At 40.5% G+C, this 24478-nt stretch overlaps 1 protein-coding gene across 3 annotated transcripts in view; it reads right to left on the bottom strand.

The window, feature by feature from the left end:
• OLFM3 (olfactomedin 3) overlaps positions 1 to 24478 on the bottom strand; it is a 146808-nt gene that overhangs the window by 40617 nt on the left and 81713 nt on the right. The window contains exon 1 of one of the 3 annotated variants that reach the window (XM_019531005.1): positions 4729 to 4967. The exons of 1 other annotated variant lie outside the window; for it this stretch is intronic. In XM_019531005.1, coding sequence (XP_019386550.1) covers positions 4729 to 4857 — 129 coding nt within the window. In that variant the 5' untranslated portion in view covers positions 4858 to 4967. Of the gene's footprint in view, positions 1 to 4728; positions 4968 to 24478 lie in introns of those variants that run through there. One more of the 3 variants, XM_019531007.1, reaches the window with a different exon arrangement.

Raw genomic sequence — 24478 nt, 5'->3', positions numbered from 1 at the left:
AATTGCCTGAGGGAAGTAAAATAAAAGGTCCAGTTTAAATAAGAGGAAACAAATTTATTAAGACTGTTAAAGGTACTGGAAATCCTTAGCACATTCTATTTTCAGCAATCATGGAAAAACTCAGAAGTTCTCCTTATCTTATGTTTACTTGCAATAGTGGCCTATATCCAAAAACACTATCTATTTATCCTCCTAGCTATAAGTCAAAAAACAAAAAAGTGAGTCAACTTCCATTTTGAAAGATATTTAAAAATTTATCAAGTCAAGCTGAGAGAGAGAGAGAGAGAGGATGATGGAAGAGTTGTAGGAGATAAAATGAACTCTAATAGGCCATAGAAGTAATTTTATTAAATTCTGGATTTAGAGATGACTAGTCAATATTAGGAATACTATGAATCAATATTAGGAATATTGACTATTTGGAATAGCTGATATTAGGAATTATTCTTTTTACATATAGTACATGCAATGCTGGTGTCTTTACTGCAAGACTCAAATGCTAATTACTGCCATTAATTAGTTTAATTTTGTTTTTCAGCACAGTGTATCTTAGTGCACAGTTTGTCAACACAGGATGGATACAGTAATTGTCTACACTGAGACTAGAAGAAAAGCAGATGATCCTTCCTAGCATGTCAGCTTAATACAAGGAAAGAGCAGGGGCTTTATTTCTTACAAAGAATTTCCTGCAGGAGTCACTGAAGATAAAAGGGACCTTTTTATTGTAGAGTTAATTGAAAGATCAAAACTGGAATATTCCTGTTTTGCAAAGAAAATAAAAGCCCATAATCTAGATGATTGTAAATGGAGGACAGCTGAACTTGCCTTAGGGTTTGTGAGAGGCATATTTAAGGTTCGGTGCTAAATTATGCCAAGTTTATGATGTTCTTCTAGCCTTTATTTTTTTAGGGTACAGGAAGTCTAGTTTAACTGCAAGGGAGAAGAATAAAACCTAAACAAAATTACAGCTGCAGGAAAAGTTTAAATTGGTTTTGAATAGCTAGTAAAGTTGTAAGATCGAACAATTCAAGCTTGTTGAAGCAGCCAACCCTTACACTGTAAACTATATTCAGGCAGGTAATTTCTATGATTTTATCGAAGTTGTGTAGTTCTTGTACCCAAGGAGCAATGCCAGGTAGCAGAACTGAGACTGATTTTAAGTCCAAGTCTAAGGAAGATCTGCAAAACCCAGGAATGGCTTGGACAAGGTTGGCAACACGAGTACGCATGGATGGCTATTCTTAATTTTTAGATGCACTGCAAACTTTGGGCCTTAGCATCATTTGTCATTGGCATAAATGTGGAAAGGTTCCAGCATATCAGTAGGGTAGCATCAATATAAAATAACTAAAAACTAGACTCAGGCCCAATCTATTATCAGAACTATATTGTTTAGAGCAGGGCTGTCCAACTAGTGGCCTGTGGGCTCCATGTGGCCTATGAGGAGTTGAGTTGTGGCCCCTTGAGTATTCCCCAGCTGCTGCTGCTCCTGCTCCCCCATCACTCCAGTTACAACAGCAGTCAGAGTCTCTGGGCTTCCCCGTTGCCTGTTGGGACAGAGGGTGAGGCTGAGACTGTACGAGTAAGAGGTGCACAACTCGGTTGGAGGTGGGGGGCGGGGAGCTTCCATGGGGACATGCAGTGCAGTGGTTGGGAGGGTGAAGGTGGAATATCTCTGCAATGCAGCAGGGGATTATTCATACAGTATGTGGCCTAGATACCCAGGGCCCACCCTGGTGTGCCTCTGCTGGTGTGGCCCACTGGGCTTACAGCCCATGGTTACTTAGAAGTTGGACAGCTGTGGTATAGACTGCATTATCCAAATTATATTTATATGTTCTGATCATATTAAATATTTCACACACATTTTCTGATAAGAAGCATATTTATTGAGTGCCCACAGTGAATTTTCTTATAATATGTTGTTAGATGTAGGGAAACTTGATCAGTCATAGAAGAAATGGGCACTACATTTTTTAAATAGCTATTCTAACTGTTATGTGTATACTCATTCAATAAGAAACCCACAGACACAGGAAAACTAGATGACTGCCCATTTAAATGAGTGATAAAGTATTACCCAGTTTAATTTAGGCTTTAATGTAATTGGGTTAATTTAGTCTTTTGTTGTATTCTACCTTTCTGTATTTTCATACCATGAGGTTTCCTTTACTTCTTAGGATGGATTGAGCAGTCATGAGAGTTGGCATAGAAGGAAATATGCAAATGTGTGCATGTATAAAACACATCTTCATGTCACTTAAATTTTTCTGTCATATTTTCTACTTTGACATTTAATCCCAACCTCAAGAAGAAGCTGCTCAGCCTCCCAGGGAAGGCGCTAGAAGGCATCAAACCATATGAAAGCTGCTGACTTCATCCTCCAAACACAGGCTTGCTGCTGACAGGCCTTAGTAAGCAGACAAGAAAAGAAATAACTAAGCGTAGGAGGGAAGGAACAATAGTACATTGTCCTAATTCTTAAAAATTTTAGGGAAACAGATGAAACCCCATGAAAAGACAAATACTTAACATACACTTGGAAGACAGCCTGCTACAGAATTTCTGTACTCCATGCCAAGAAGTTTTTTTTCCCTCTGCACATTCAGATACTTAATAAAAACATTATAGTTGGCTATACTGTCACAACTGACAGGACAGTTACATGCTTTTAACTGAAAAACAGAGTTCATATGACTAGGTAAGTACAGTCAAATTCTCTTCTGGGGCAACTATGCTGACTTCAACAGCGTTATGACAAAAGAGAAGGTGTTTCTATTCCCTCTCCCCAATCTTTTAACTGTTTCTTCCAGTTCAGGTCAAAAGTAGCAGTTGAATAAAGGATATTATTGCTCCATTCCTTCATGTACAATAGGTGTACTTTTCAATGAATGTGTACTGAAAAAGGACAATTAGAGATTTTTATACAAGAAAGTTTAAATTTTCTTATGAATGCATTTTGGCATGTCTTGGAAGATATGTTGGTGAAATATCAAAGATTAGCCCTGAAATTACACACCATAGAAATAAGCAACCTTCACTGAAAGGAGTTTGAAACAGGGGAAACTGTCTTTATTTCAAGAAATAATGATGTATTGAATATGGTATGATTTTTCACGATCCAAATTTTACAAGTCTGCTCAACTTCAGATAAAAGGCTTATGTCCTATATCCCAACTTCACTGATGCTCCAGTTACTCCATGCCTCACTAAAATGTAAAATATCCATGTTCATGCAGATTAAAGATGTTGTTTTCTCCATTTTGAAGTTATACACACTATAAGCCAGGTTCTCAGTGGGTATAAATCAGTAGACTCCTTTCAGGCAAAGGGAGACACTCCATTGAAACTATTCAGTCTGACCTTATAGAAATAGTGTGTGTGTGTGTGTGTGTGTGTGTGTGTGTGTGTGTACGTATGTGTATATATATGTATATATATGTGTGTGTGTGTATATTTTGTATTTTTATATATATATACATATACACCCCCCCATATCATGTATGTCCATGTCCCTTTGCTACTTGTGAGTTTATACTTGATGTTAAATTAACAAGAACCCCACATCACTGTGAATCGCAGTAGGAACTAGAGATCCATTCAATAGCCAGTGTGATGATTAATATTACTGTTAGAACAAATAATGATTCCACCTTTCTCCACTCTGTTACTAAATCAAACCAGCAATTCAGTATTCTAGCATAACAAAACAATAACGTCATAATAGTATAAGTAACGATTTTAAAAGCTTTTTGTGTGATAATTTTTCCCATCCATATGCAGTAAACTAAATATTTATTGATTAGTGAATTAATATTTAGAATTGAGATGTTCAGCCTTCAGAATAGCAAGCTATTCTACTCATACATCAGATTTCAATTGCACAGTGAGATTGTTTATTTCCTAAGTATTTAGTATAGCACATTCTATTTCAACTTCATTTGGTCTTTTACAAATACCATTCTAAAGTCCCGGAGTTCAACTATCCGATTGACTTATTCATTTAATTTTTAGGCTGCCCATCAAAGTATCCAGGAACAGTTAATAGCACTTTTTTTTTTTCAGTTTGACATTAGCAGAGTTGCTTTACAATTCCGTTATATCTGAACATCAAACATAAGTAATGAAATAATGCAACTAATTACCTGGTGTTTATTATCTACATTATTTCCCAGTGTGGCTGAATAAAGTCTCATTGCCAAGCTAAAAAGTACCTATGTCATTTTATGTTTAAAACATATTCACTTACATGACAGCATTGCAAGTTAAGAAAAATGAGAAGAATGTCTATTGCATATTACGGTGATAAATTGATACAGATAATAATGCTACATTAGAAAGAAAAGTGAAAGGAATCCTGACGTTTAATTTCTTACTCTTTATGACAACTCTACATATTTTCTGAAGCAATGAATCTATGAAAAGACTCTAGGCAAAAGAAGCAAGCATTTCTTTAAAATGTTTTAACAATTCCCCCCACAAAACAGAGTCCTTTGTTCTTAAATACTTAATCATCCTATTTTAATATTTTCCTTTTTCATAGTAAGTCCACAGCATTCTCACAAATATTTAGTTTTATGTCTGGAGAACAGCATGCATTAAATGACAATATGAAGATTAGTAGCTTAGAAATAAATTTACAAAGAAGCAACTTAAACCACAGGCTTTGTAGCAGCATAAATATCAGTTCATAATTAAGATTGCTTGCAACACATCAGAGCTACTTACTAGAGTATCTGAAGTAGTTAGTTTGGTGGTATTTAGTCCTACCAGAGATGGGAGAGTTTGGGACATCCAGTTAGAGATCATTGCCATGGTACTAAGCACAGCACCAAGCTTGAGTAGTGGAGGACTCATTGCTGTGGAGCTAATGAGTTTTCATAGTGACTGATTATCATCCTAGTGCGGGCTGGCAGTGAGAGGCGTGACTGCAGCACACAACATCCTCAGCATGAAAGGAGATCAACCTTCCCAGATTTAATCATCCATTTAAAAGCACATGTAGCCTCTTCAGCTTCTGTTCTTCTGCCTTTGCCAGCAAATACTTTTATACAGATGACCTTATACTAACCACTAAACAAGCAATCCTTTATATGCCAATACTCATTACGGTTTTCCTGATGGGTGGGGGAACAAACAAGATTTTAAGATGCCCCAGAATCAGTTAACGTTTTGTTAACTCAGCCCCCTCCCAGTATAGTGGTATAGTTATAGTCCAAAATATAAAACCTGACATCATCACAAAACAACCCCTTCAAGTCTGTTCACCATTAGAAATATACTGGTATATAGGAACATATTTACCATAATACTCTGTATCAGTATTCATCTGAGGTAATGGGGAGTGGGAAAGATTATTACAGGCCCCCCAAGACATTGTTACCAATCATTAATAATCAGTTATTTGGTATAGCCACTTAAATTACTAATATAAATATTTCCCTAGTTTACAAGGTATGTTGTTATACATCTGCAATTCTTTAGACCAGCACTAACAAAAATACTTCCATATCGGATTTTTCTTGTTAGATAAATTACATATTTTCACACTGAGATTTATTTCATCACAAGTAGTATAGGCATAGACTAAGAGAAGAGGAGGCATCACTGCTGCTTTGGAGGAGACAAAAAATAAATTATGCGCAGTTCAAGGAGGGTTAAGGGATTTATTACTCCTTAAATCTGCTTCTAAAACATCTGCTTTCTAATGTAACAGGATGATTTCCAAGTTCAGTGGCAAATTATGATAATTTGTAAGGAAGTCATATATTTATAAACTAACAACAGAAAAAAACCACGTACAACTAATTATGTGAGATGGATGATTTTTATGTATAGGACATATATTGTGATACAATTCTAAAGAGGGTAGGCAGAGCAAGGGTTTGTTCAGAGTATTTATTTGAAAGAGAATTTAGTTCAAAGTTTGTAAGGAGACAGAATATTATATCAGTTCCAAAAGGGAATTCTGGAATTTGTTTCAGAATTTGCTTCCAAAGAAATATATTTTTCTTAAACAATTTTGGCAGTTGATATGAAAAAAAAATCTTTAATGAAATTGAAACAGATAAATATTTATAGAAGGATGTAAGCTCATGAATGCATTCACTAGAATTAAGCATACTACCTACCATAAAACCTGTTTCAGATTCTCAGAGCTTGTGTGCAAATTCTCTCAAAATGCATTTAAAATCATTTCAATCAATCCCTGTTATTTAACCCAGGTAGGTAGAAAATCAATCATTGTCTTTTTTTAAATCAAGAAATAATGGAAAAACACATTGCGAGTCACCACATAATTTTATGAGGGCCCTTTCAGCACAAAGATTTAGCAGCAAATACATAAATCTAAATATTAAATATTTTCCTATAATTACATATTGAGCTAAAATTGTAAACGTTTCAGGATAATGAAAAAAGTGTAACCCAGTGAAGGGTGCACTTGAAAATCCACTAGATTTTAATAAAGCAGTAATAATAAAACCTGAAGCTAAATATTTTTTTAATTGTATTTCTAACAAATTAACCACAATTAACAGAGTTTGAGCTGTGTGGCAAACTGGTGGCTTACATAGTAATCAATTTTGCTCAATGAAATAAAATATTGAATCTTGGCAATTTCCCCCTCTCTCATACATAGGTCTTTGGTGTGAAAGTTTTTTGAAGCCCCTTTTCAAATATTAGAATGACAACCAACTTTAAACTGCCCATGGGTTTTTATATATACCTTAGTTGGAAAGTCATACTCTTCAAGATCCTTTGCAGGGGATATTAAAATGAATGCTAATAGTTCAGATACTGAGATGGGCCAAGAAAGTTTGGGGGAGACTGTTGGCTCTAAGCTCCTTTTACTCCTCCCCTGGTCATGGGGGCAGCTGGGAAATAAAAAGATCCTGTTGAAGGAACCACAAAACTATTCTAACTTTGGTTAGAGATCTTTTTCTAGGCCTCAGGATTCCCTTCTTTCATATCTCTAAAGAAATCTTTCCACCAGGGGCATCTGATCTACTGTCTCTATACCAGCAAACATTTCCTGCACAGGATGTTGGGGTTGGAGGGTCATTAGATACCCAATTAAGCGAGCCTTAAATCCCATTGGTATCTAAAAATTGGTAAAAAGGAAACATGGGCAAGGCCAAAGAGCTAGGCTTTTTCTTTTTAGTACATAAAATATTAATGTATGAAGGAATGGAAATCTCAAGTGCCAGAGTGGTCCCTTTTATATTATTATTGTTTATAAAGGCTGGTTTGCAAAGCCCTTCTCAAGGCTTAATGCATTTGGCTAAAAGGAAGCTGAACAAATGCAAGCATTGATTGGTTTTGCAGAAACTGGCCAATTGTACTGACTTCACATATAATTCCTGCTGATACTCTAAATAATGCACTTCTGGGCTACATCCACATGAGCACAGATGGGTTTTTTTCCCTATGGAAAAGTAGCAGCAGCACACCTTGTGTCGCTGCTACCTGTCCCCGGGTAAGGCCTGTGCCATGTGCGCTCTGGTGTGTAGCAGGTAACCCAGCTACACACCAGAAGACTAGAGCAGCCAACCCAAATTTCCCATCCATAATTGAAAAAAATATAATCATTTGCTGCAACCAACCAGTTTCTTTACAGGAACTTTTCTTCTGCCTTCATCTTTTCTCAAACACAGAAATGAGGTAAAACTAATTCCTCTATTGCTATATTTCCTGAAGACACAAAAATGTGAGCTCATGGGATATTTAGGACTGCTTGTACTTGACTTCGTTTGTATTCCTGTGTTGCAGGAGTGAGGCTGGGTGTCTCTCTCCCCTCTTCCAAAACATTCATTCCATGCACTGTGGCTAAGTACAGACAGTCAGAAAGCCCAGGCAACGCAGATTGGATCATTAATGAGCAGAATACTTGTCCACTCATCAGTTGGCCAAGGCAGGCAGATGACTTTCCTCCCTTCCCCTGCTCCTGTGCCACTGCCTGTGGGGCTGGGGAGGCTGCCTCCACTCTGTGACAGCTGGGGGTAGGCCCACCTGACTCAGCTAGAGCATACAAGCTGAAGCAAAGGCTAACCCACCTGACTTGAGAGAGGGGAGTTAATGGGGGAAGAATGCAGTACATCCTGGGATGTTGGGGGATTGAGACCTACCTTGTGTTCGGACTGGATCTCGGACAGAGGTATGAAAGATTGGTTTAACCTAATTCAGTTAAGTCTGATATTATAGCCATCCAGGTCTATTACCTTAAACCCTTTTTGGACATTTTGAACCTAGTCTGTAATCACTGAACTTCTGTTCTGTTACAGGTTTAAACCGGTTTCTGATCACTTACACTGGTTTGTGTGTAATGTCTGTCCCTAGCTCATATGAGTTCCCTCAAAATAGATCTAAAGCATGCTTCTCTTCAGATACTAATTGTGCTACCTCCAGTATTTCCATCCCCAGTCACTCTGAGAAGAATAATCCTGAATACAGAATCTAGATCTATGTCTATGCTTTGCAGTGCTGAGGATGAACTAGTTTGACATGACTGGAATGTAGAAAGCTCTTAATCCAGCACTGCCTCTGACTTTCTGTCTCTCCCCTTAGATGGGTCATTTATCCTCTCTATTCCCCCATCTGTAGAAACAGTAGCACAAGTAAGGTGGGGTGAGGGAGGCACCCACTCTGGGTGCCAACTATGAGAGGGTGCTGGGTTTCCTCACTGCCATAGGAGCTGGTCTGGGCAGTGCCACAGCAATCAATGTACCTGGGGGCTGGTTCGGGGAGGGAGAGTGAGTAAGTGGAGTGAGCAGAATAGTGGAATAGTGTTCCCCTCTTCTTTCTGCCCCCAGGAGCCTTTGTAGAAGCAGGGGAAACCCAGTTTTTTGCAGAGGAGCTGGTCAGTGCAGCATTGCATTAAATAGTCTATTTGGGGGTGGAAGGTGAGTGGAGTAAGTAGAATGGTGCTTCCTTATGCCCACACCAGGTACCCAATGAGAAGTTTACGCCACTGTGTAAAAAGGAGTGTCCTGCCAGACATGGAGGGCAAATAGCTAATGTATGCGAATTGTGTTGAATGAAAAAATTCATTTATTAGTGCTTCTTATTAACTTCTCTGTAGATGTTTCTTTTTCCTTCCAAGTTTTAAGGTTCCTCTTTGAAAATGCATAACTTTTTGGCATATTTCTGAAGATTAAGACATTGTAGATGTGAAATTATAATAGGTGGATTAACCCAGTGTTTTAAGAGAACCTTCTAGCATTACAGGAATGGCACAAAGCCAAATTAGGAAATTGTACCACAGTTGTGAAAATTTGCTTGATTTGAACTGTTCTATAAAAGTTGTAATAAATTATTTGGAAAAGATCAACTCAATCCGCACTCATTTAACTTAGAATGGGGCTTCTCGTATGCATAAATCCTCACAGACTTCTGGATACTGTCAGGGAAAAAATTAAGTATAAAATAGATATAATTTCTTTCCTTCTCTCCTCCTCTTATGCATACTTTGCTTGTGACTGATTGAAAATAAACAATTGAAAGCTATTGCTGCAGTATAAAAAGTGAATTTTAATAACTGGGAAGAGCACCGCCTTCTTCACCTGTCATTGCATCTGCTCAGTTGCATAAAAAAATATTTTCGTCACACATAGAACTTAATACAAAAGGCCTAGTTCTGACTGTGCAGGTATGAAGACTTTAAAGAAGAGAGCCATTCTCTTGTTTGTTGGATAAAACAACAAAATACCCAAAGCACTGAGACATCATCTCAAGGACATCTCATGGAGTCTTACAATAGCAAGAACACCACTGAAGAAAACTGGCAAGACCTGACTTGGTCCTTTACTAAGTTGAGAATAAAATTTTCAACTTTGGACCTGAGTAAAGACTCTTAATACCTTAAAACTTTTCCAGCAGCTCTTACAACTGTAGAGTTTATTCAATCCAAAATTTCACAAAAAACCCTTGCCTCCATCACAGCTACAACAACACTCCATACCTTTCAGTATAATGCTATTTGCTATATTGAGGCTCATGTGTAAGGACTCATTATTGGCCTCTATTTTGTATATATTCACCATTATATGAAGATTGGAACTGTAGATTGTTGCTGTAAATGTATAACTTAGAATAACAGAAATTCTGGGTAACCTTGTTTAAAGATAGGCTTGCAAGCCCAGTTTACATGGTGATGTAAACAGGAAAACACTGACTGTTTTCCACAGAAAGACAAATGAAGTAATTGAAACCCATTGCCATAAGAATGAGACTCATTGGGTATTTAGAAACATGCTCTGGGAGGTGGAAGGGGTACCTTAATTAGTGAGCCATGCTAATTAACTGTGCCTGAGTGTCATGTGTATCAGCATTCCTGCACTGAAAAAATGGTGGTGGGACACTTTGAACTAAAGCTCATTTGATGAGCTTTAGTTCAAAGTGCCCCACAGCCATTTTTCAGCGCAGGGACACTGATACACATGATGCTGGAGGCTGCTGGAGTATGTTAATTTCTGTGCTTCAGCACACTTGATTAATTGATTAATTAAGTCTGCTCTGATGGGCTGGATTTACAGCACATCGGAGCAGCCTCCCTGCATGTGTGTAAGTGCCCATTGTTCAGAGTCAAAACCTAACTGAAAAACTCCAAAGACTTAGTCAAACAGTTGTTAAACAGTGAATGTGGAACCTTATCATAAATTCTTATCATAAAACTTATCTTACTTATCCTCTGGGACGGAGGATCTTCTCAGCCAGACTGGCTGACCTGCTTGACCGGGCTTTAAATAAAGCCCACTGGGGGATGGGTGGATACCCACCAATGCAAACCCACTAGGCAGCTACTGCATAACCTAGGGCACTCAAGGGAAACCAGACCTACCCCAGACCTGGAATGATGTCTTCCTGGGAGTGCAAGAAAGCCTAGGGTGACATGTCTGTACACCAATGTCAGGAGTTTGGGGAACAAACAGGAGGAACTAGTCCCCCTGCTAAGCAAGAAAGACTGCAGTCTCATAGGGATAATGGAGACCTAGTGGGACTCCACCTATGACTGGGCCACAGGTATAGAAGTCTATACCCTGTACAGGAGAGATCGTGCAGATAAAAGGGGTGGAGGGTGTAGTGTTCTATGTCAAGGGAAGCTACATGTCCCTGCAAATTGATATTGGAACCCAGGGAGGATGACTGGAGTCCCTCTGGGTTACAATATGTGGGGAATGTGGCACTGGGGATATCACGGTAGGAATCTACTATAGACCTCCTAACCAGAAACAAGAGCTAGACAAGGAACCCACTGGGGAACTGGCTGCTGCTGCATGCTCTCAGTGCACAGTTGTTATGGGAGACTTTAACTAGCTGGACATCTCACAGAAAGAGCACTCGTCCAAATCCTATTGGTCGTAAAGCTTCCTCGTGTGCGTGGACGAGCTCTATCTGACTCAAGAAGTCTATGGGCTGACAAGGGGTAAAGTGTTGCTGGACCTGGTACTGGCCAAAGGGGATGATCTAGTTAGTGACCTAAGAATCGTTGGAAACCTGGGTGATAGTGGCCATGAGCTGATCATCTATACTATTCATTGCAAAGCTAGCAAGTCAGTCAGCAATGCAGAAGTCCTTGACTTTAGGAAAGCTGACTTTGACAAGCTCAGGAGGCTCATTGTCAAGGCCCTAAGGGACCATGATTCAACAGGAAGAGGAGTTCAAGAGAAGTGGTTGCTCCTCAAGGGAGCGATTCTGACAGCACAAGGGTTGTCCATCCCATCTTGGAGGAAGAGTGGCAAAAGGGCACAGCAACCCCCTTGGCTCAGCAGGGAACAGGCATTTTTCCTATGCCTAAAAAGAGAGACTTATAAAGGATAGAAGGCTGGAATAACTACTAAGGAGGAGTACTCAGCACTGGTCCATGCCTGCAAGGAGTTGACCAGGAAAGCCAAGGTTGCAACCAAGCTCCATCATGTTTTACATATCAAGGATAAGAAAAAATCCTTTTTCAGATATGTAGGGAGTCAAAAAAAAAAAAAGCAAGGGTAACATTGGACCCCTGCTGAACCAAATGGGACAACTGATAACTGACACCCAGGAAAAAGCCAACCTGCTTAGCATGATGCAGGGTGGTCAGGGTGAGTGTGTATTTATACCTAACATCAGTGTATACCTTGTAAGGGAACACCTTGAGAGGCTGAACATCTTCAAGTCATCTGGCCCCGATAGATTGCACCCTAGAGTACTCAAGGAGCTGGCAGGTGTCATAGCCCAACCATTGGCAAAAATATTCAAAAACTCATGGTGCTCAGGTGAAGTACCTGAAGACTGGAAGAAGGCCAACGTGGTACCCGTCTTCAAGCCTTTTATCTGGTGTCCCGTGATCTCCTCATGGAAAAAACAGCCAACTGTGTCCTTGGCTACACCACAGTCTGATGGCTGGGCAACTGGCTCTGAGGTCAGACCCAGAAAATAGTAATTGATGGAAGCAAATCATTATGGTGCTCTGTGACCCATGATGTTCCCCAATGTTCTGTCCTTGGATCGGTTATCTTTAACATCTTTATCAACAATGTGAACACTAGTGTCAGAAGCGCACTGGCCAAGTTCGCTGATGACACTAAACTTTGGGGCATAGCATCCACACCTGAGTATAGGCTAATGATTCAGGCCAACTTGGATAAGCTTAGTAAGTTGACAGATATAAACCGGAAGACGTTCAATACTAAAAAATGCAAGGTACTTCACCTAGGGAAACCCCTCTCTCAGCACGCTTATAGGCTTGGCAATGCTATGCTGTCTAGCATCATGGCCAAAAGGGACTTGGGGTTCATGACTGACCACAAGATGAACATGAGCCACCAATGCGATGTTGCTTCTGGTAAAGCAAACAAACCCCTGGCTTGCATCTACAGATGCTTCTCAGGTAAATCTCAGAATGTCATTCTCCCACTGTACCTGGCCTTGGTGAGGTCACAGCTGAAGTACTGCATCCAATTCTGGGCTCCATAAGTCAGGAAGGATGTTAAGAAGCTTGAGAGAGTCCAGAGGAGCCATGGACATGATCAGAGGGCAAGAGAATAGGCCTTATGATGAGAGGCAGAGAGCCATGGGAGTCTTCAACTTAGAAAAGCACAGGCTCAGGGGTGACCTGGTGGCTGCCTATAAGTATGTAAGGGGTCTGGATCCAGATCTGGGGGGGGGACATCTGTTCACCAGAGCGTCCCAAGGGATAACACGGATCAATGGTCATAAACTCCTCCATGACCATTTTAGGTTGGACATAAGGAAAATCTTCTTTACTGTCCAAGCCCCCACGGCCTGGAAAAGACTCCCTCCAGAAGTGGTGCAGTCACCTACTCTGGACTCACTCAAGAAATGTTCAGATGCTTATCTTGCTGGGATCCTTTGACCCTAGCTGACTTCCTGCCCCTGGGGCAGGGGGCTGGACTTGATCTTCAAGGTTCCTTCCAGACCTAATGTCTATGAAATCTATGAAAACCTATTCCTGTGGGTAGTACTTAGCTTAATTATCTGGGATGTATTCTGGCTAGACAAAATGGTGGGGAGCACCTTATCGTAAATTCTTCACTTAACTGAGGGGGAGGTCTTCATGACCAGCTGCTTTCATTAACATACACCCAATCATGTGTAGGTAGTTGCATGTCATTAATGACTGTACATTTGTGATTGTGAACCTAGGGAGGACTGGGGAATGAAAAACATGAGTTGGAAGAGAGTAAAGGACATGAAGAATTGAAAAACCAGTAAGGACTCAGAGATCTGTCCTCCTAGGCATGAGTATTGTTTCTGAATTCACATTATCTGATCTGAATGCTAGTTAAACTTATATTAACTTTCACATGGAAGAATTCTCTCTAGAAGAGACAGGTGTGTTCTCCATCCAACAAAAGAATCCCTGTTATCCTAATTTGGGGATACAGGTCTTACCTTCATCATGGATAAGTTACATTATTATGTGTGTCAGAGAGGGAAACCAAACAGGAGACATTTTAAAAGCATTTGAGTGGAAGTTCCAAATTCTAAGAATATAATGTGAAAAGGTCTTATCACCTGTATGCTAGAAACTAGAGTAAGCAACTAAAAGTTATATGCTCAATGATCTTTAAAGTTTCATATGGTAATAGAAGGGTATGCAATTCAGCTAAATTAAATGTACATGTAAGTTACATGCGAGCTTTGTTAGACGTCCTGTCATGTGCCTTATTCAGAGAGGATGTTAGTCTCTTGTAATCTTGACACATCTATAGATAAAATTGGAGGTGACCAAACTTTTGGGTGTGGAGATTCCTAGATAACTTAAATGCCTGGAATGTTTAACATTCAAAAGTGTCAGTCACCTAATCATATACTCAGTTTATATTGCAAAACTCAAGTTTCCTATAGGGCAGGTGGGAGGGGGTATACCATGAATGCCACGCACCCAGAGGCTGGGGGGCACGGTGAACTCCTGCAGGTGGTGGCAGTACTGTTGGTGGCAGGAAGCGAGGAGCTTCCACAGGTGGCCATGGCACTGTTGGTGGCGGGGGAAAGGGGGTGTAGCAAGCACCGACTGGCAGTTGGTGACCACTTGGTGGCGCCTTTTTGCAAGGGGTGCAATGATTCTAGACTGAACCAGAAACAAAACAAGAACAGATTCTATGTATTCCCCCGCCCTAGAATTAACTTAGTTGTTCTTTTATGAAATATTCAAATCCCTTCTGATTCCCAAGAGATGAACATTTTTTAAACAGTATCTGAACTTCACTGAGATCTTTGACCGAGTCATGCAATTATATTAGTAAGTTTCATAGTTCAGTTAGGAGTGGTGTAAAAATATTTAAAGTGTTTAAATATACAGACTTCTTATTTTATTCACAGTCTTTATGTACATTATAAGAAGGAATGGAGAAGGAATACCTGATTTACAATCTCTAATCTTTTGCATACCGTCCACATTTTATCTTTCAGTTTGTTTTTAAAATGTCTTACTATTTCTACATCTTTCCTATGTCCAAATCTTTCAAAAGTTTGTTGACATTCTCATGAACACTTCTCTTTCTGAATGCTTTAAGGAGAGGCAGTGTTTAAGTTCCACATGGTATTCAAGGTGAGTGAGTTGTTGAATTATATTGTTCGGTAGAATTAGGACCTTGTTACACCTTACACTGTGAGCTGCACAAATGTTGATTAGCGTTAGTCCTAGCTCAAGTTTGGAGCAGTTACACCTCAGGTCAGCAGGGGCCTGGATGACTGAATGATAAGAATCAGCCCCTTCCCCCACCTCCATTCTGGGCATTTCCCCTGCTCCCCTGGGCTCCCCTGCTTCCCCCCAACCCCTTCCCCCAGTTTATGGGGATCTGTGATGCTAGGGAGGGTGGGATGTTTACACTAAGGCATAGCTTACAGCAAATATTCCTTTGTGAAACATGAGCTGGATAGTACAGATCAGTGGTAATCCTACCCTTAAACCCCATAAGGAGTGCATAAAACCAGTTTCAGGTGTTAATGTGTGGACAATCCAAATGCTAACAGATCCAGGAGCCACCCAAATTGCTGTGTAACAAATTAATTTTAGGTGGCTCCTGAAGCTCTTAACCCCAGTTCCCACTCATTTAAGCCTACCCTCTTCACTCCCTCATTGGCTTGGATCAGGCCCACTGTCCCATCCTGCCCACCCAGCACCCCAAAACCTCACTCATTGCCTGTCTTGCTGACTTGTGTCTGCCCTGTGCTGTCTTTCCCTGGAGAACAGACAAAGAAGGGTTAACATGCCTGCCTGGCTGCCCCAGCTGTTGATGTACTCTGGATGGGGCTCAGCCTGGAGAAGAGCAGCAGCCTGACAGCAGTGGCAGTGGGGGCTGGGTAGGCAGGTTAACCTTTCCCTGCCTATACCCCCAGGACAGACAGTGCAGGCAGCCACAAGTAAGCAGGAAGAGGGGTGCAGTGGGGGGAGCTCTGAGGGTGGGAGTGGGCAGGGGGGATCTGAGGGAGTCCTGGGGGGTAGGGGGCAGAAGAGAAGCCTGGAATGGGAGGGGAGGGGGGAATTTAACCTTTCAGTCCTCCAGATCCCTGCTGGCTTGAACGTGTGACTGCTCCAAACTGAAGCTAACGCTAATACTGACCAACATTTCAGAAGCTCATGATTTAATATGTAACAAGGCCCTCATATTTCCTTATTTTCTTTCTCGCATTTTTTTACTACCACTGGGCATTAAACGGATGTTTTCACTGAACTGCCTGGAAAGACACCAGCAATAGGTCTTATCAATACATTTCATTTACAGTCTTTCAGCATCATGAATGATTTTGTCTGTTGTTTCCAATATCTCAATTATTAATATGACTGTCCTTTTCAAGAACTTGTCCCAGGCTTTTGCCACTGGCCAATGCTTTGAGGAAAAAGGAGTACAATGTAACAGTGCAGATGCTAACTGTAAGGTTGCTTAGAGCATGGGACCTGAGCAATGAAAGTATCTTGGGAGTCTGAAACGTACCCTTGTTCTTCTCCAAGGTGCCTTACTATCATATAGTCACAGAATATTTACGTCAAGCATATCCTGGCCATTGACAATATGAAGAGAGTCCACTGAAACCATCTACTGGAAGCAAAAGTTGGGAATAGGGAAAGGAGGGAAGAAGACTTTCCCCCTTCCCATAATACTATAGACTCTTGTTAAGACTGATAATGCTATTGACATTTTCCCACCCCCGCAAATGTACACAGCATGCAGAAGTCATTGTCTAAGGATGCTTTACAATCTTATAACTCTGTACTAATGTGGCTACTATGCAAGAGGTCGTACCTCACTTTTTACCAAGCATCAAGTGCAAATTTCCCAATTAATTTACCCAAGCAATTGCGTGGTGAACTATATGATTTATATTGCTTTAACATTATATGGCTCTGTACTTATGTAGCTACCATGAGTAGGATCCCATATTGTTTCCTAACTTTATGGAACCATGTAAAGATTTTAATTTTAACATTTTTTCAATAAAGCTTTTACATCAGTCTATTAGCTGAGGTTTCTCAATTAGTGTGTTATTCTGAAGCTCTTCAGCAACCTTTTTTGACATAACATGCACAACTTTCTGCCCTCCACCAGTTTTACCATCATTCTGGTCAGCAATTTTGAGAGTTTAATAAGGACATTGAATAATACTAGTCTTACTATATTTCCTTGGAGGACCCGCAAATGCTTTTCTACACTGAAAATCAGGTAATATTCCTTCTTTGTTTTCCCTCCCATAATCAGGTGGTCATTTATGACAGAACATTGCCTGTCTCCTGACTGCTGAGTTCCTTAATTATTTTTGGAATGGATTTAATCAAGGATTTTTCAAAAGTCCAAATTAATTACAACTGCAGATTTTCCTTTATCCACTGTATGGCCAGTTCCCTTAAAAATACTATGTAATAGGTTGCAGCGGCATGATTATTATTTACAGATCACATGCTGATTGATATTTGACACCGAACACCCATCAAAACATTTTACAACTTTAGCTTGAATTATTTTTGAACCAAGTTATCTAGTCCTTAAGTAAAAGCAACTGAGCTGTAATTCCTAGCAATACTCTTATTTTTAAATATAGGTGCAGCTCCTGCTATAATCCAGTATCCTTGTGGATCATGCAGTTTAGCTCCATGTGGATGGCATCTGCATTTACCGGAAACATGACTTATCTCCATGATTGTCCCCAAAAATCTGCCTTTATAGGCTGCGTCTGGATGAGCATGGTCGTGCCACTTATTGCACGTCCAGTGTGCTGCAAAAGAGCAGTGCAGGGTTTTGTTTTATTTTTTGTGACCCCTGGATATCCAGGGATCAAAACAATCCACGGGGAAAAAAAGCGGAGTAGTGCATGTGGGGGCAGCATGCTTTGCTGAAAACCAGAGCTGGGCTGGTTGGAGCCACGCTGCAGCTGCCAGCCAGGCTCTGAGTGGCAGGATTGCAGCTGCTGCAGCTCCAGAAGGCCCCCAGGTAAGGCCCCCATGCAGAGGCCACTCACATGGAGCTAAATTGCATGATTCAGTAACAGGCCAGCTGAGTGCTGCCTCCAGCCTTCCCTTCCCTACCCTACCTGGGGTCACTTGCCACATGCCAGAGGGCATATGGTACAGGCATTCCCTGGGGACAACTAGTGGTGGCACAAGGTGTCCATGCACATGTGGACCGGCCACAGAGTCCATTACATCATTTGAGCCTTAGGAACTGTCAACACTGCAACACAGAGTGGTAACTGCAACTCATTTAGCATCACTAAGTTGTTAACTAGATAGCTTGGTGTGGATAGCAGTCTAGCTGCAGTGCCACCAGCTTCCATGCAAAACGTACAAGCCTAGCTGGGGCCCTAGCTGAATCTTGTGTTGCTGCAGCTACAATAAAAGTTTAGAGCTTACTCAAGGATGTCTGTACAGACTTCCTTTTAATCCCTGAAAAGAGCGTCTATGGGATAGCAAATCCATCATCCTTTTAGATACATGATCCGAAGTATTTGTGAAACCTTGAATTGTGCTATGGGGCACATTGACAGAGCAGTTAAAGTACAGATTTATATGGAGGTGGTTCATATCCCACCTAGTTCAAAGCCACTTGTTGAATTGCAGACAAGCTGCTTAGCTGTTCACCTGTGGCGTTTACTACACAGAGTACCACTTCGCCACTAAGTTGCAGCTTATCAGTAGTCTCACACAGTTGATCACAAAAGCAGTAGCCCTTGAAAAATGAAAACCATGGTGAACAGCTACATGGAACCATGCAGCTGTTGGCTGGGGCTCTGCTACCCCTGATTACTTTACGAATCTGCTTCTTTGCAGGGTGGTAAAGAAGTGAACCCTGTGAAGTATTCACATTACCCACAGGAGTGACTTTGAACCTTGTTCTAGAGTCAGGTCAAGAGCCACTCCCTATCAACTCTGCTGGATATGGTAATCCAGTCTTTTGCTGGGGAGTGAAAGGTGGCTGGATGTGTTGCTAACCTCATCACTCCTTTGTTTACTGCTAGCTACAGAAAGTGGCATGCCTTAACATCACTAGCCCAATGGGCCACAAAGCTCAGGCAGGTATTTGACTGAGTGTAGTGCTAGATGGATTTTTAATTGTAGCATTCTGAATTCTTTCTGTTATTTAAACAATAATGAAAGTTGCCCTGCAGTTCATTGGGTGTTAACTGCTTAGAAAAAGGTATACTTTTTGACTTACATTATCTGAAAAATTCAGATGTTGCCTTCGAAATAAATCCTACTTCAAATCTATTTTCTCACTAGCTTTGAAGAATCATAACCTTAATGTCTAAAGTTAAGTCTTTACAGTAATTTAGACAGTTACATCTTTTGTGTGGGTTGGAAGTCCTACTTAAAACTTGACATATAGGACCCAAAAGAGCTTGTGGAACTTCAAGAAAATGTGCCCGAAAAATGGGGTAAATGTTCATATAATACTTCATACACTTGTAGCATAACCAGGAAAATTGCTTCCTTGGGAATTTAAAGAAAAATTATTATTCATTTTGCAACCTATATTCAATTTTGTCTTCATTGGAACTGCCCTAGAAAATGAACCGCGTTATAGAAATTTCACACTCATATTACAGTTTAAATAATTCAATGGAAAAATCATAAAGTGATGCTTCAGTTTTAATAAAAGTCCTTGTGAAATATTTTTGCTTGCATAATACTCCATATAGCTAATATTCTTTATTATATACATTTATTTATCAAGTAGGTACTGCGAAATCAAACTGCCAAAAAGCATCTCATTGGGAACAAGTTGTGCATCTGAACACAGACTTTGGGTCCACAAATGGAGCTATACACTACAAGTGTGTTTCATGTGGGAATTTTAGTATAACTGGACAAGTGGCCAAAAATGTCTATAAATGTTTGAAGGAATAAAACACTTGAATTCATTTAAGCCATTTTTCTGCTCTTATTTACAGAATAAGAATGTTCACAGAAACAAGAACATTTTAAGCTAATATTAGAAGGAAGCAGATATCTGAAATTATATCTTTGAATATTTGCAGTAGGAAACTGATTCAAAGACTTATATTCATCCACTTTGCAGAAGCAGGACCATACAATCTGTATGTCCAAGCAAATCCCATTAACACAGCAGAAATTTAACTTCACACACTAAATATTCATGATCCTCTGTTCATGAAGTATTTACTGAGCAAAAGTTAAATTAGAGATAGCTCAAAAATATGGAACATCGTTCCATTTAAAAAGCTACACTGGAATCCTCCTCACTGACGTGATCAAGCAATTGTTGCGGCAGCTGAATAGGTCTTGAAGAGGTTAATGGGCACAAGGCTTATATGGGCTGGAACATGGTCTCAGTGAGATGGATGTAAATCTGGAGCAATTTCTCTGATATCAGTAGAATTCCTTCAGATTTACACTGAGAAAAGTAATAGACCTGATATGATCATTCCCAGCATATTCCTTTGATGGTTATTTACATTTCAAACCTGCCTTCAAATGTATCTTCCTTTTGTGCTTCGGCAAATAAAGCCACAAGATTTTTTTCACCCTATGTTCAACCATCCTCTTCACGGATAGATTAATTCATTCTTATGGGCAGGCAGAAGGTAAATAAAATAATGGAGGAATGCAATACTCATTCAGAGAAGAAAATCACAGTGCTTTTTTGAATGGGGTGCAGGGAAGGTAGGGAGAACGGGATGGGGGGAAGTGAGGAGGTAAGATCAAGTGCTAGCATCTGAAAGTAGCTGATAGACTTTTCTCAGGCTGTGGTGCTATAAACCTTTTACAGTTCTTCATCTGTGTATAGGTCTTACCTTCAGTAACTGATTTTTTAAAAAATGTGAAAGTATATTTCTATGAAAGTATGATTCTATCACAATCTTCTATCTGGCAAGAAAAGGATATCCTGAAAAAAATCACTTCCCAAGTAAGAAGCTAGGTTTCTTGTGCCTATTAAACATAGGTGCTTTGAGAAATATGCTGTTGCTTGTGTCTATGAAAATAATCTTCTTCCTTATATATGTTAATGAATGATAAGTTGGCTATTTTAAGGGTTATTATGTCCCTACTTGTACACACAACCAGCTGTTTTATCCTCACTGGAATACTGAAAACTGTTGGGCAAAATTTCCAAACATGCAGCTTCTGTAACATATGCATGAACCTTTGTGAGGCCCTCTTTTTCCTACTGTCTCCTAAAAGCAACTAATAGAACTATTCAGTTCTTCTCTGCTTCTCTACATTTATTTTAACATGTGTTAATGGACAAATTGTTCTTGCAAGTCATAGTTATGTAAAACAAATGGAGATCAGGTTGAAATCTCTATAAATTTGGGCTCATGTCACATTGGAAGCAAAGAGGCCATAATACTCAATGAGTCAGGAAAATAAAGACCTCCTTACAAAACAACAACGGGTGATTTCAAATGACAATATGTTCTTATGCCTCTCAGGTAAACAAAATTACCTGTTTTAATAATTGGAAGTAATGGACATTATAAACAGTGCAAATCAATTATTTGCCTCAATCCATATCCCCTTTTGTATAATTACTGGAAATTCTGTGAAAGTGTTATCACAGAATTTTTTAAATCTCCATGAGACAAAACATTTCCGTCTCTCTCATTATGATGGAATATGTTTACAACAAATAGCTTCGTGGTTATTAGATAACTCGAGCTTTCCTGTGGCATTTAACCAGCCCCACAATATATTTATTGCTTTGTTTACTTGGCTACAAAGAACATAACCACAAATGCAATTCACTTCTGAAACAGAAATATTTTTCTCACTGCTCACCTTAGTGGTGTCACATTTTTATTTCAAGTGACAATATTAAGTTTTATAATATTAGCTGTCCTATCTGAAAAATAAACACTAATCCAGCACCTGCTGTTGTAGCTGTGAGAAAAACAATTCCTCTTACAGTCAATGGGCGTTTAACTGGAGTAAAAGCTACAGAATGACCCTGCAAGTGAAGTTTCCTAGTGCATTCATTTCCAGTGCTAAGAATTTCTGTTTGAGGGGGACTGACCAGTAACACTACAGTTCCACTCATCCCTGGGGTACCCCCATCCTCCTCCTCACCCCCTGCACAGACTGTCCTGGTGGAGGAGAGGTCCATCTGTGGGAGAATCCCCCTGCACTGTGCACAGTTCTCTTGTCACCTGGAGTTTATCACAGAGTTTATCATGTCCAAAGGCTTGCAGCCTGGTACTAATTTTACAGAAAGCATCTGGGAATGTTCTCTTAGAAAATGATGCATCCTTTCCTCTTCTGCCAGGACTTTATGTCTTCCTAACCAGATCAAAATGCCTATTTAAATCAGTATTTATAAAGAAGATCTACAAAAAAAGGTGGGGCGGGGTGAAGCTCTGCACAAGTTAGAATTGTCCCATGGCTGCAGGATAGTTCTAACTGCAAGACAACCTCCCCATGCCATGGACAGCTCCAAGGTCTTACGGAGCTGTGCATGGAGTGGCAAGGAGATTTGCCTGTGGCCAAAACTGTGCCACAGCTGTAGGAGGATTCTAGCCATAGGGAAAGCCTCCTACACGGTGTACAGTTTTAGTGTCACTTGGGAATGTGCATGGGTTGAGGGCATTTTCCTATGACTAGAACTATCCCAGAGTTCTGGGATAGTTTGAACCATGGGAGAATGCCACTTCCTGGCCAGCTCTGCCAATCAGTTGATCGGTGGGACTGGCCAGGGGGGCATTCTCTTGGGGTTGGAACTGTTTTAGGGCTCCGGGATGGTTTCAGCTGCAGAATGCTGCCTCCCAACCCATGCAAAGCTCCAGGAGAAGGCTCTTCAGAGCTGTGCATGGAGTGAGCACATTTTTCGATGGCTGGAAGCATCCGGGTATTCTTGAATGGTTACAACCACGGGACAGTGTCCTCTGTTCCACCAATCAGCTGATTGGTGGGATGGCCTCCTGGGGGCACCTAGGATGGATTGAGCCACAGGGGAAGGCCCCTTCACCATGTGCGCAGACCTGAGGTCACCTAGCATGTTCAGTGGCAGGAGGTATCAGTGCTACTGCCTGCACAGCTTAGATCAACAGGGTTTCCACAGGGCTCTTGGATGGCTCACTGCTGGGTAGGCTATCAGGAAGTCAATGTTCTCCCTTCTTCTAGGATAGGGGGAAGGAGAGTGGAGGACTGCGGGATACTGGAGGTATCCTACAATCAAGGGAAGTGCACTGTCCTTCAAGCTGGAACAAGAGAAGAGAGGTCTCCCTCATTGGAAGTGCTCTCATTTTCTTGCAAAAGATACAGTTACTTTCCACAAGAAATCCTTTGAACTGTTCTGTGCTAGCTTTTTGTGCTGAGAGAAAGGCATTTCTCCCAAGACAAATGTAATGCCTGCCCATAGCCCCAGCCTAGTGAATAAGGCTATTTATTATTTCACTTAGCATTCTAAAGGAGAAATTGAAATCATATTTTGTCTAATGTCAACATTTATCAATATTTACAGCTCTAAAATATTTCCCTCTGTCTACTGTTAATATGACCAGATGAACTGAGATATATTTATCTGAAGTAAATGAAATGTATGAATTCCAATAAGATGCCTTTCTTCACCTAAGCACTATGTATCTGAGTATAATGACTTTCAAGTGGAGAGTTTGGAGTCTGCAAAGAATGCCAGATAAGACCATAGAAAGCACTCTTTCAACAGTTTTGCTGTCTTTATGCACAGAAACAATGATGATCCAAATGAGGTTTAACACATGGTCTGTGGGCCCCTGAAACCACCTCTCCCATTGCCACACATTGGGGATGAGGGGGCCCCATGAAACACTGTTGCTGCCTGAACTGCAGGGGGCAGAAGGCATGTGCTGGTGGCACAGCCTGGGGGATGGGTTCACCTTTCTGCCGCTCTGGGGCGGGGGGACAGGTTGTGGTCACTGCATACCATGAATGATGCATATGGGGAAGGAGGAGCATATATTGTCCACACAGCCTCTCTGTGATGGATCCCAAAGAGGCTGCACTCATATCATATAGTTGGCACTATGCAACCCCCAGCAGTACTGAAACGGCATAACCCTGACTTAAGTTAAGTGATCCGACTATTTTACCATAATCCAAGAGATATATATCTGTTGTACAAATAGGCTGTATATATTTAAGCAAAAAATTAGTATATCTTGTGTTACCCATGAAAAAGTATTTAATGATATTTTTTTCAACTCTCAGGTTGAAATTTTTTTTTACTGAGGTCTTATGAATCCTATGAAATGATTTGCTCCCTAAAACTATGCACATATAGTTGAGTATATATGGCATTAAAATTTAATTTATTTCATAGAATCATAGAAGTAGGGTGGGAAGGGACCTTGTAGATCTTCAAGTCCGACCCCCTGCCTGGGTGGGAGAAAAAACAAACAAACCAAAAACTGGACTCAAATGAGTTCAGCCAGGTAGGCATCAAGCCTCTTCTTAAAAACCCCCAGGGTAGGAGCCAGCACCACTTCCCTCGGAAGTTGGTTCCAGCTCCTAGCCGCCCTAACTGTGAAGTAGTTCTTGCGGATGTCTAAT

The sequence above is a fragment of the Crocodylus porosus genome, unplaced genomic scaffold (assembly GCF_001723895.1).
Source record: "Crocodylus porosus isolate Cpor-Errol unplaced genomic scaffold, CroPor_comp1, whole genome shotgun sequence".
In the NCBI taxonomy this organism is placed as follows: domain Eukaryota; kingdom Metazoa; phylum Chordata; order Crocodylia; family Crocodylidae; genus Crocodylus; species Crocodylus porosus.
Note: the sequence above shows the minus strand (reverse complement) of the source record. Positions and strands in the feature narration are given on the sequence as shown.